This window comes from Mobula hypostoma, chromosome 9, assembly GCF_963921235.1.
Source record: "Mobula hypostoma chromosome 9, sMobHyp1.1, whole genome shotgun sequence".
NCBI lineage: Eukaryota > Metazoa > Chordata > Chondrichthyes > Myliobatiformes > Myliobatidae > Mobula > Mobula hypostoma.
Genome location: NC_086105.1, coordinates 86292902 through 86306421, shown reverse-complemented (window position 1 = coordinate 86306421; position 13520 = coordinate 86292902). Strand labels below are relative to the sequence as shown.

General features: G+C 39.3%; 1 protein-coding gene across 1 annotated transcript in view; it reads left to right on the top strand.

Moving 5' to 3' along the window:
• The first annotated feature begins 395 nt into the window (after positions 1–395).
• The window catches only part of LOC134351294 (delphilin-like), a 431912-nt gene continuing 418787 nt past the window's right edge, over positions 396–13520 (top strand). The window contains exons 1-3 of the mRNA XM_063057357.1: positions 396–480; positions 9354–9940; positions 12733–12887. Coding sequence (XP_062913427.1) covers positions 396–480; positions 9354–9940; positions 12733–12887 — 827 coding nt within the window. The remainder of the gene's footprint in view (positions 481–9353; positions 9941–12732; positions 12888–13520) is intronic.

The window sequence follows — 13520 nt, the reverse complement described above, 5'->3', positions numbered from 1 at the left end:
AGTTGTAATTAAGAGCAGAATGATTGGTGTTCCTTCTCTTAATGCATGTCTGTGTTTGCTGAGCACTGAACAGCTCCCCTTGCATCGGGAGTGAATTGAAATGGAAACGTTCTCATTCTGCAAGAGGCAGGACTTTCACCTGCGCATCAGCATTTTAGTAAGAGAGAAATGTGTGAGCCTGATACAAAAGAGAACCAACTGCATGAGCAGGATGGTGGTGGTGTCAGTATTTCAGTCTGATAAGCAGGTTCTCTGCTTTGAAAAATAATATTGTAAAACATTTTTAAAGCAGTTGGGATGAATTTAAATACAGTACTTTTATTTTACCTATTAACTAACTTGAGCATATTTGAGCATATGTGACCATGGCTAAGAGGGAAAGTATTGTGAGCCGGATGAAGAGGCTACTGAGAAGTCGAAAGTCCAGACATGGCTTGAATCAGGACCCAAGTGACTTGCCGTCTTCACCAGAAGATTTATGTAAGTGTCTCACTCATGTGAACTGTTTCACCAACAACTCTAAAATATGATGATATATATTTCCATGGCAGCATGCCTTATGGCAATAAATCCTTGTTTGGTGCAAACTCTTTGACTTCAACAAATAATATAAGGCTTGGCATGAAAATATGAAATGTAATCAATAAACAGTAATCAGAGTATATATTTCATTTAGAAAATACTGAAAATTTTCCAAAGTATTGAACTCCTAGGGCCAGGGTTCAAAAACCTTTTTTATGCCATAGACCCTTACCATTATCCAAGGGGTCCATGGACTCTAGGTTGGGATCCCCCTGCCCTAGCGTGTAGGCTATGGGTTTGTGATTTGCCTGCAAGTTGGGTTTCAATCTGTCAGTTTCACTGCAAGTGGGATTGCTTCATCAGACTGCAACCAGAGATAGTGTGAGACTGATCATCAATGTTAAATCTGAATCTTAGTTTTGTGAGTTTAGTCATGTGAAGTGCATTGAATGTTGCCATGGAAACCAGTTGTTGGGAAAATCTCAGATCTGTTTGGATAATAATTCAAATGCCAGTTAATGATTATAAAGACAATCAAGTTTATTTCTGCTTAAATACAGACTATATAATTATAAGATTTATTTGGGTTCACAATACTATCACATTATTTTAATTTTACTGTCTTCTGCTGGGAAATTAATATAAATGTTTTTGATAGAAATTGCAATGATCTAGCAATAATGATTCATATAAAACTATCAAAGATGCTGCTGATTAAGGGATAATTAGTTAGAAATTTGTAATCAAAAGAGAGGGCTCCCAGTTTATATTTATTGTTTAGATTGAGATACATTTTAAACTCGGTTGAATGTGTGTTGATTTTATTACGATACAAGGCGGTAGAATAATTTCAGCTGTAGTGATGAACTTATCACAATAATGTCAAATAAATCTCTTGTAGGTTTTGTTGCACACTTTATATTGAAAGCTTTTCCCTGTGGGAAACTTTGATAATGGTGTGCAAGAGAACTAGATGAGAACTCATACAGCTTTTTAAAATCATAACTGATGCAAACATTAAATATATTAAGTATGCATGTGATTGTACCCTTAGTTTGAGGTACACGTTGAATTTTGCAAAGTAAGGCTTACTCATTATAAATATTCTGCAGTCATATGTGGATTATGGAGAACCATAATCTATGTGAAATTTCAAAGAACCTCTTAGAGAGAAAGATATTACTCATCAAAGGTAACTTTATGCTTTAGATAGAAATGTTGATTAATTGTTAGTAACAGAGACACAGATCAATCATCAAAAAATTCTTGACCTTTCACCTTTTTTTAACGTAAACTCATTCAAAATCTTTTTTTTTCCATTTGCTACCTGGTCCCAAGATTTTTTCAACCCCATATCCCTTTTATTCACTGACCTATACTTATTCACAATAAGCACCACCTTGATTTTAAAATTGTCATCCTTTTTGTCAGGTTGCTCCATGGTCACCTCACCACCAGTCCCTGTAAACACCTCTGTGCCAAAAGCCTACTTTTTTTTTTCAAAGCCTACTGTGATAACCATGTAATTCCAATGGTTGTCTACTTTTTTTTAAAGGATGGAAGAATTGCTAACAAAGTAAAAATTATTGGCCGTGCTGAACTGTCCTTGAGATAGCAGCAAGAGCCCTTTTGAGTTATTGCTGTCTTTCTGGTGAATGTATTCCAGCAATGTTGTCAAGTTAGTGTGTGACTTGGAGGAGTTACTGGTGTTCCCATTCACTTAGCTGGTCAAGGTTGTCGGTTAGGGGGGTGCTGCCAAGCTGCACCATATATTTTATAGATGGTGGGCCAATGCTGGAGGTGGTTGATACTTCAGGTGCTGGATGAGGTGTGTGTTAAGTGACAGTTTGGTCCTAGATGATGTTGTTTCTTAAGTGTTCCTAGAAGTTCACACATCCAAGAAAGTGAAGAGTGTTTCAGCACATCCTCTTTCTTACTGTCAATGTTAAGAAAGAGGATGTGCGTAACTTTTGAAATACATTAGGCTATGCAAGTCCTGGGGGGGCATAGGATATACCCTAGGTTACCCTGGGAATCAAGGGAAGAGATTGCTGCACCTTTGGTAATGATCTTTGCATCCTCACTGGTCCTAGGATTAATATCAGATGATTGAAGGGTGGAAAATTTTACGTTGTTCAAAAAAAGGGAGTTAGGAATACTCTGGGGGTTATAGACCTGTGAGTCTTACTTTAGTGATGTGTAAATTAATGGAGAAGATTCTTAGAGACAGGATTTACAAGCTTTTGGAGAAACATGGTCTGATTAGGGACAGTCAGCATGGCTTTGTGAGGGATAGCTTAGATTATGAGGACACGTAGTCCCCTTTTATTGTCATTTAGTAATGCATGCATTAAGAAATGATACATTATTTCCTCCGGTGTGATATCACAAAAGCACAGGACAAACCAAGACTGAAAAAACTGACAGAACCACATAATTATACATATAGTTACAACAGTGCACAATACCATAACTTGATGAAGAAAGTCCGTGAGCACAGTAAAGTTCAAAGGTTATGCCTCTCGAGTCTGATTGAATTATTTCAGGATGTAACAAAACACATTGATGAAGATAGAACAGTATACCTGTATATGGATTTTAGTAAGGTGTTTGGTAAGGTTTCCTATACCATGATAAGGCAGGCTTAATCAGAAAGTCAGGAGGTATGGGATCTGGGGAAGCTTGCTGGGTGGATTCATCATTGACTTGTCCATAGAAAGTGGTCGTAGATGGAGCATTTTCTGCCTGGAGGATGGTGACAGTGGGGTTCTACAGGAATCTGTTCTGGGACCCTTGCTCTTTGTGATTTTTATAAATGATTTGGATGAGGAAGTGGAAAGTTGGGTTAGTAAGTTCGCAGATGACAGCTAGATAGATAATTTAGTTGATCTCAAAAGAAATTAGTGTCACAGTAGCATTACAAATACACAGATATAAATATTAGAAGAGTAGAAAGAATAAAAATAAGTTACCACAAATAGTCTAACAGGAAGGGAGTCATCACTTCCTCGGCTATAGGTTGACTCATTATAGAGTACAATGGCCAAGAGTAAGAATGATCTTATATGGCACTGTTTGGGGCAGTGCAGTTGTTTTAATCTATTACTAAAAGTGCTCCTCTGTTCAGATAAGGTGGCATGCAGAGGGCGAGAAACATTATCCAGAATTGCCAGGATTTTCAGTAGGGCCCTTTGTTCTACCACAACCTCCAGTGTGTCCAGTTTAACTCCTATAACAGAGCCAGGCTTTCTAATCAGTTTGTTGAGCCTGTTGACATCACCCACGTTGATGCCATTGTCCCAGCACACCACTGCATAGAAGATTATACTGTTGACAACAGACTGGTAGAACATGTGAAGGAGAGGCCTGCATACTCCAAAGGACCTAGTCTCCTCAGGAAATAGAGGCGACTCTGGCCCTCCTTGTATACAGCCTCTGTGTTGGTGCTCCACTCAAGTTTGTCATCCAGGTGCACCCTCAGGACTTGTAGGTAAGTTGGTGGAGTTGTGGATACTTTGAAGTTGCACTGATGTTGTCTTGCTGGATAATGAAATGTCTGCAAGCTAACAAGCCAGCTCAGTGAGCTACTCAACAACTATAGAATGTTGTTGTAGGGTACAATGGGATATTGACAAGATGCAGAGCTGGGCTGGGAAGTGGCAGATGGAGTTCAACCTGGAAAAGTGTGAAGTGATTCACTCTGGAAGGTTGAACTTGAAGGCAGAATACAGGGTTAACAGCAGGACTTTTATAAGTGTGATCTTGGGTTCTATGTCCATAGATCCGTCAAGATGCCATGCAAGTTGATGGATTTGTTAAGAAGGTGTATGACGTGTTGGCCTTCATTTGTCAGGGGATTGAGTTCAAGAGCTGTGAGGTAATGTTGCAGCTCTAGAAAGCCCTGGTTAGACCACTCTTGGAATATTGTGTTCATTTCTGGTTGCCTCATTATAGGAAAGATGTGGAAGCTTTAGATAGGGTGTAGGATGATGCCTGGACTAGAAAGCATGTTCTAAGTGGATAGTTTGAGTGAGCTAGGGCTTTTCTTGTTGAAGAGATAGAGGATGAGAAGTGACTTGATAGACTTGTACAGATTTGTAAGAGACATACTGTAGGTTGAGTAGACAGCCAGAGACTTTCTCCAGGGTAAAAATGGCTAACATGAGAGGACATAATTTTAAAGTGATTTGGAGAAAAGTATAGGAAGGATGTCAGAGGTTAGTTTTTTACACAGAGAGTGGTGGGTGCGTGGAATGCATGACCAGGGATGGTGGTAGAGGCAGATATTTAGGGACTTTTAAGAGCCTATTAGATTGGCACATGGATGATAGAAAAATGGAAAGCTTTGTAGGAGAGAAAGGTTAGGTTGATCTTAGATTAGGTCAGAAGCTTAACACAGCATCGTGAGCCAGCTGTAATGTTTTATGTTCTATTTTCTTTCTGTCACACTCTTGACTTGTGCTTTGTATTTTAACCTTTTTTTTTACATCTACAAGGGCGGAGATGTGGATTTCATTGGGGAGTTTGCCTGGGGGTGATGTTGAGGAAATAATTTGGGGGTCAGGACCAAATTGATTAGGGTATTAAGATATGACATTAGGTGGAGGTTTGTTATTGCAAGGGAGTGAGGGGTGAGATTATTAGGAAATGCCCAACTGAACTTTGAGAGTGATAGAAGTAACCCGAAAATGATCACTTTTGCATTTCATTCTTGGAATAGTCTATTGTCCATCACATTTCAAGAAATAAACACTGCAAAGTTGTCTAATTTTTTGGCCTTATTATTGAACTGCAAGTAAATTATGACATGGAAACAGACTCAAATGATCTACACCACTGGAGACATCCCACATGAATCTCCTTACATTCACATAGCCTGATCCACCTTTGCCTGTTTTTCCCATTTCTCTCTTGCATACGTTAAATCTGTTAAACATTTCAATGCCCTTTATTTCAACCAGTCCATTGCTCAGCAGGTGCCACATTTCATCCTTCTGTGTATAAAATAAAATCCTCTTAAGTTCTTCAGATTTTTTATCCAAAATAATAAAAGGAACACTGAAATGGAGAGAGAGTAACAATGGGGTTATTTCATATTATTTTAATGAAGAGCTACCATACTTAAGAATGATTGCCTAAGACAGCAAAGGAAACATTGATTTTGAGTTTGATTCAGTTAGTCTTTGCTTGCACATTTCTCGTGAGGTTATTCATTATATTACTTTACTCATTCAGGCTGTTGTCCCCAAATGCTTCAAAGCACTCACCATCATCCCTAAAGAACTCTAGACCTTCAGAACTAAACACACTGATGACAATTATTATGAAGCTGGTAATGGCACACATTAAAAACTCCATTCCTGCACACTGGACACTCAACAATATGCTCACTGACAAACTATTGAGAATGGAATGACAAACCATTCCTGTGGGTATAATTCAATAACTAAGAATAGACTCAGGCAAGAGCAGCATCAATGCTGCAAAATGGAAGAGAGGCAAGGGTGGAGATTGGGATGGTCAGAAAACTGTAGATGGAGTAGGAAGAATGTGAACACTTAAATGAGGGTGGATGTAAACCACAATCAAGATCATAATCAGTAGTTTAAATAGTGCTACTTTGGTACAGAAGAGCAAACCAAACTGGAAGGATTCAAGTGCAGAACTGAAAGAAAGATGACATGGATTTGGGAGGCAACAACATAGGAAAAACCTTCAAATATGAAAGTAGTAAAATCGCTACTGTAGAGGTTAGTGCAATGCTATTATAGTTTGGGGTATCAGGGTTTGAAGTTCAATTCTGTTATAATCTGTAAGGAGTTTGTATGTCCTCCCCATGGAATGCGTGGTTTTTCTCCAGGTCCTCTGGTTTCCTCCCACAGTCCAAAAATGTACTGGTTAATTGGTCATTATAAATTGTCCTGTGATCAGGCTAGGGCTACATCAGGGGTTGCTGGGTGGTGTGGTTGTATCCTAAATAAAATAAAATACAAGGGGTGGTAATTTGTAAAGGTTATCAATGAAAAAGACAATGACAAAATTTAAAAGCAGGGAGATCAATACCTGAGGTGAAGCAATCATTGAAACTAACATTAAGATGAAGCGAATAAAAAGTTGGTCTTGAGTTCAGAATTAGTTTACAGTCATGAAAATACTGCAGAGATTTCATGAAAACATTTTGAGAAAAATGTTGCACGACAGTTACAAATTTCAGGATGGGGGGGAGACAAGGATTGTCCAAGAACGTGTTAACATTAAAAGGAGTATGTATTAGAGGTCTTAGAATCATTGATTCATATGGCAGAGTAAAACCTGTTTAGTCCTCCTTGACTATGAACCACTGATTTACAATAATTCTATGATAATGCCATTTTTATTCTCATCAACTTCCCCCAGATTCTACCATTCACCTACACATTAGGGCAGCTTACAGTGAGCAATTAACTTCCCAACCCACATGTTTTTGGGAGATGCAGCTTTCATATATTGTGAGAGGATACTGCATTAAACCAGACAGTAATGGTTGTTGTAAGGATGCTTTCTATCATGGTGATATAGAATTGCATCAATATGTTCTGGAGTAAATAAAATGTTACTAATTGCTGCAAGTAGTCCATCCTCTGCCAAGCCTTTATGTTAATGAATTTCTCATACTTTATAGTTCTCCCAGATGAGGTGCTGCAAAATAATGGTGCCCAGGAACATAAATGTTGAAACAGTGCAAACTGTAGATTTGTTGATACAAGTGGGTGGAGAAGAGGTACATTTTTCCTGAAGTCGATATGCATCTCCACTGTTTTGAGGGATTTCAGCTCTAAGTTGTTGTGATTGCATCAGGACACTAGCCTGTTTTAAAAATCACCGTTAGGGCCTCAGCAAACCACTTTGCTGTCATACCCATGGTCAGGACTGAGCCCAGGTCTTAGATGATGTGAGGCAGCAGCTCTACTAGCTGCTTCACTGTGCTGTAATCTAAGTAGGTATAAAGATGGGTAAGACCCTAGGACCCTAACCCTAACCCTCCCCCCACCTTTTTATTCTGGCATCTTCCCCCTTCCTTTTCAGCTCTGATGAAGGGTCTCGACCTGAACTGTCAACTGTTTAGTCATTTCCGTAGATGCTGCCTGACCTGCTGAGTTCCTCCAGCATTTTGTGTGTGTTGCACCGACCTGTCAGGTCAGCTGCAAGGGTCATTGGCTGCTGTCTACCACTGCTGCAGGACTTGCATATTTTCAGGACAAAGAAGTGGGATACTACCCACCTAGCAAGCTGCTTTTTCCAGAAACTCCCTTCTAGAAAGTGCTGCAGTGCTATTAAAACAAAAGCTTCATGTCATTTTAAAAGTTTCTTCCCCCATTATAGATAGCCGTCTTCCTATCCCTATTACCTCCGTCACTGTACTGCACTGCAAGCACTTTAAACCTCTTTTTATAATGCCTTTTACATTGTAAATACATGATGGTATTTATGTATTTTTTCACATTTTATTCCATATCTGTACTTAACCTCTAAGTTTATATAATTCTTTATTCTTGTAATTGTCGAATGTTGTTGTTTTTGTGGCATGTTGCGCCAACACACCACAGCAAATTCCTAATACATGTAAAATAAAGTATATCCTTAATCCTTGATGTTCCAGATGACCAGAAGACAGCAAATATGGTACTTATATTCAAGAAGGGCAGCAAAGATGGGCCAGGCAAGTAGCAGATGCAATCTCACTGGTACTCCATGCGGCCTTGATCACCTGGACAATAGCAATACCTAAGTCAGGCTGCAGTTTATTGATTACAGTTCAGTGTTCAACCCTCAGTTCTAATCAACAAACTCCAAAATCTGGGCTTCTGTACCTCCCTGTGCAATTGGATTCTTTACTTCCTCATCAGGAGACCCACAGTCAATGCACATTGGAAATAACATCTCCTACTTGCTGATAATCAACATTGGTGCACCTCAAGGATGCGTGATCAGCCCCCATGATTGTGTGGCTAGGCACAGCTCAAACACCATCTGCCACAACTATTTTTGGCAGAATTTCAGATGGTAAAGGAGTGAGGTAAATCAGTTGGTTGAGTGGTGTTCCAGCAACAAAAATGTACTCATTGACGATAAAACCAAGGAATTGATTGTGGACTTCAGGAAGGAGAAGCCAAGGGAACACTCACCAGTTCTCATCAGGGGATCAGCAGTGGGAAGGGTGAATAGTTTAAAGTTCCTGGGTGTCAACATCTCTGAACTTCTATTCTGCGCCCAACATATTAATGCAATTACAAAGATGGCATGACAGTGCCTTTATTTCATTTGGCGTTTGAGGAGACTTGGTATGTCACTAAAGACTCTTGCAAATTTCTACAGATATACTGTGGAGTGAGCTGTCAAACTGGTTGCATCACCATCTGGTTTGGAGGAGCCACTACACAGAATCAGAAAAAGCTCCAGAAAGTTGTAAACTCAGCCATCTCCATCATAGGAACTAGCCTTCCCAGGAATGAGGACATCTTCAAAAGGCAATGCCTCAAAATTAAGCACCTGTATCACTTAGGACATGTCTCTTCTCATTGCTAGCATCGAGGAAGAGGTACAGGAGCCTGAAGACACACACTCAATATTTCCCTCTGCTGTCAGATTCCTGAATGGACAATGAACCCGTCTGCACTACTTTCGTTTTGCTCTCTTTTTTGAACTACTTATATTTCTACACACACACACACACACACACATACAGTATATACACACACACACACACACACACACATCACATATATCACATATATATTTCTTATTGTTATTTGTTTGAGTGTCTCAAATTGCCTCATTTTTTCTCATTCCAGTTGCCACAATGCCAAGTCACAATGAAGGATGGCCAGAAGAGTTTGGATTTCAGATCTTTGGGAATGGACCCTGTTACATCATCTCTGTTCAAGAGGGCAGCAGTGCCCATGTTGCTGGCTTGCAACCTGGAGACCAGATCCTGGAGATTGAGGGACAAGATGTGTCATCTATGAACTATGACGCATTAGTAAATCTAGCTAAACATTGTAAAACTGTTCCTCCTAGTATAGGGGTGGTATCTCGTATTGAGCAGCTAGACCTCTTGCCAGCAGCAGATGGAAGATTTGGTTTCAATCTGAATGGTGACAGCCCTTTGCAAATTGAGAATTGTCTCCCTGATTCTCCTGCAGCTGAGCTTGGGCTCAAGACTGGGGACTATGTGCTGGAAGTGAATGGAGTCCCAGTAAAACAATATGATGCTGCTGCTGCCATGATAAAGGCTAATCATGGAAAGCCATTAAAGCTGGGAGTCCTGTGCTTTGGAAGGAGACACAAGCAAGTTAGCAGCAGTATCAGAGAATATGTACAGAATGCTGATGCAGTACATCAGGAAAGAAAACATAAAGCCTTGGAATTCAGAAAAAAGGTAGGACATTGCCTATCAAGCAGAAAGGTAACGGTTACCTCTTCACAAAACATGTTATTCTGATACTCACCCAATCAGACAGAATGAAATTGCTGAACTTTATCAGAGGGTCTTTCTTTCACTACCATTTTGTTGTCAAATTATCTATTGTATATATTTTAGACATTTTTATTGAAGATTTTGTTACCAGTATAAAAAGTCTTCTTTGGGGTCTGATTTCCAGTGAATTGAATGGCATTGGGAAATGGCACAAGTTCCTAAAGAAACTTATTTTAAGTGAGACTTATTACTAGGCACTCTTAGAATCCTCTTTGTTAATTGAAACAAAATAAACTCTCAGGTCTCGTTCATTTCAATTGAGATTTAGGTTTTCATTTATCATTGTGACCTGTATTAATATGACTAACCCTTGAAAACCTTTGATTCATGGGATGCTGGCTCCTGCTCTGGGAAAGGAGACCTATTTTATTAGGACGGTCTCCACCAGTACAGTGTAGAATTAGCAACCAGGTAGATTAGATACCTATTGCTGTCCTGCCAAAGGGTCTTGGCCTGAAATGTTGACTGTATTTTTTTCCATAAATGCTACCCGGCCTGTTGAGTTCCTCCAGCATTTTGTGTGTGTTGCTTGGGTTTCCAGCACCTGCAGATTTTTTCTTGTTTGAGATTAGATTCCTATTGCTATAGTTAAAAGTATGGTAACAGGACACTTGCTAAAATTATGAAAATTGCCATCAATCTGATTTTATGAAATAAAATTTTGTATGACATGCTTTTTGAAGTGTAATTGTAGTTAAGGTGAATTGGCTCTAAATCTGAATTTATCAAAGGTGTTTAATAAGGTGTTAAATGAAAGTTACCCATGTTAAGTAAGTCCTCCCAGGATTGCCAATAAAATAGGACAGAGGACTGATGGAGCACAAAAGTCAAATAGTAAAAAAAAACTGTCTTCATATTGGAAGACAAGTGCCAGCAAGGTATCATAGGGATCATTATTGAATGCTCATCTTGGTTACATGAAAGGGTAAAAGAGGTAGCATAAATTTTCTGATACTGCAAAGGTAATAGGAATGTGACCTCTGAGGAGTGCACAAAGTCTGCAAAATTTCATAGGCATGTCGAACAAGTGGAAATGAAGGTGGTGAGTGAGGTACAATGTGGGAAGATATGAGGAAAAATTCAAAACCTTGTCAGAAAAATAGAGAAACAGTATTTTTTAAACAGTAAGGAACAACCAAATAGTTGTGTACAGAGATATTTGCATGAACTGCTTCATGAGGCACAGGTATACAAGCATGTCAAAAGATGCCCACTTTATCAGGTACATCTGTACACCTGCTCAGTAATGTAAATATCTAATCGACTAATCATGTGACAACAACTCAATGAATAAAAGCATACAGACATGGTCAAGAGATTCAGTGGTCGTTCAGATCAAGCATCAGATGAGGAAGGAATGTGATCTAAGTGGCTTTGACTGTGGAATGTTTGTTGGAGTCAGATGGGGTGGTGTGAGTATTTCAGAAATTGCTGATCTCCTGGAATTTTCATGCACAACAATCTCTAGATCTAGAGTCTACAGAGAATGGTGTGAAAAACAAAAAAAAAAATCCAATGAGCAGTCATTTTGTGGGCAAAAATGCCTTGGTAATGAGAGAAGAATGGCCAGACTGGTTCAAGCTGACAGGAAGGTGACAGTAACTTAAAAGCTTCTGTGACACTGCACGGAAATTCTACCACCAAGATGTGACTGCAACCACTTTATGTGGAGGAAGGTAAATCAATCTTATGGCATTGATGACCTGTCTTTAAAATAATGTGTAGAGTGAAGTATGCCACATCTGCTCCTGGCAGCAACTTGAAGAGCAGGCGATCAACATCATAAAACACTAAAACACAGCGGCGTGATTGGATAAGCACTTGCAGAATGGCATGTGGTAGCATTTACGTATCTACTATGGTTCACCTTGTAATATTTCCTCTTCTGAGTTAGATAGAATTAAATTTCTTTTCCACTCCAGGGACTCGAGTTCTGCAGTAACGATCTTGTATAATACTCACTGAGTTCTACAGTGTCAGGGGTAATAACTTTCAAAATGAGACATCCATGGTTACTCTCAAGCTGGTGTAAAAGGTCTCATGGTACTATTTTGGAAAAAGAGCTGGGGAGTTATTATCTGACTAATTTATTCTCCCAAACAACATCTCTAAAACAGTTCATTTAGAAATTTTTGCTGTTTCTAAAATTTTGTGTTCAAGATACATTTCCTCCATTGCAACGGATGTCACACTAAAAACTAACTTCACTGATTACAAACTGCTTTGAATGTTCTGAGAGAGACATGAAAGCTAGTATGGAAATGCAAGTGTTTCTTTCCCATACATATTGCTTGAGTTGATTCATAACTCTTTCTGTAGCTTTTGGGAAAAAGAAGTATTTTAATATATAAAATGCTCCACAAACCCCTGAAAAATTGGAACACAAAATGATAAAATCCAGTACAAGCAACTTTTGATGTAGTGAAAGAGTTGAAAAATTTCAGGGTTTTTTTTGGTGGTAGGGATATGGCAGAGGGTTTCATATTCAATTCTTCCAATTGGGTTGCCTGGAAGCACCCTAGAAGGTGTGGCCATCCTGTTTCCTTTTGATCAGGAAGGTGATAGATTGGTGCAAATGATGTGTTGGAATGTAGGGACACTGCCCTCTTTGACACTTCTGTGGTTCTTAATGCCCTTGCGCTGTTTGTGAATTATAACAATCTACTAAACCAACATCTTTGATTTAAATGCAGATTGACACAGTGCTTGGGGAGCAATCTGAGGTAAAAGAGAAGCTGTTCACCCTCCTGAAGCAGTATGCATCTGAGCGTAAGGTTGAGTATTTGGCCTATGCACTCCCCATGATTCTGAACACTGAAGAACACAAGCAGCTCATTGATGATATCAGGTAGGAACATTACGGAAGAAAGAAACTGCTTTAAGCTTTCAAGGTTCATCTTGGATCTCTACTCCGATATGTGCTCATGGTGCTTAGTGGTAACTGGGTGCCAACTTGGTCTCTTTCAGTTTACTGCCTCCTCCCCGGGACATGTACTGCATGTGATGATGGTGATCAACCCACGATCCCTTCCCTCTTCTACTCTGTACTTGCCCTGTCAGTTATCAACAACTGACAGTTAACCAACAAATTACTAGATTGCATTAAAAGACAGTATAAAGACAAAAAAACAGAAAAAAATTGCAAAGAGCAAATAAGGTGCCTTAATTTCAGACTAGTAAATTGTTCCAATCTCTGTTTCATATTTACTATTCCTTCACCTCCCCCCCCCACCATTATGCACACCGAAGCCCTGAAATTGGCTATTACCTCTAAATGAGTGTTAGTTAAATGGCATTCATTGGCCAAAAGATATTCTGTTTAAGTGCCCGCCACTGGGATATATAATGGCATTTAAGGTACAGGGTTCTACTGAAAAGTACATTGTACCCTAATTCTATCTTTGTTTACTTTGCCGCTGCAGAGCAGGCAAAGGAAATTAAGTAAGTCTGGGTTGGAAATGAGTTTGAGTTTGGGACTGTG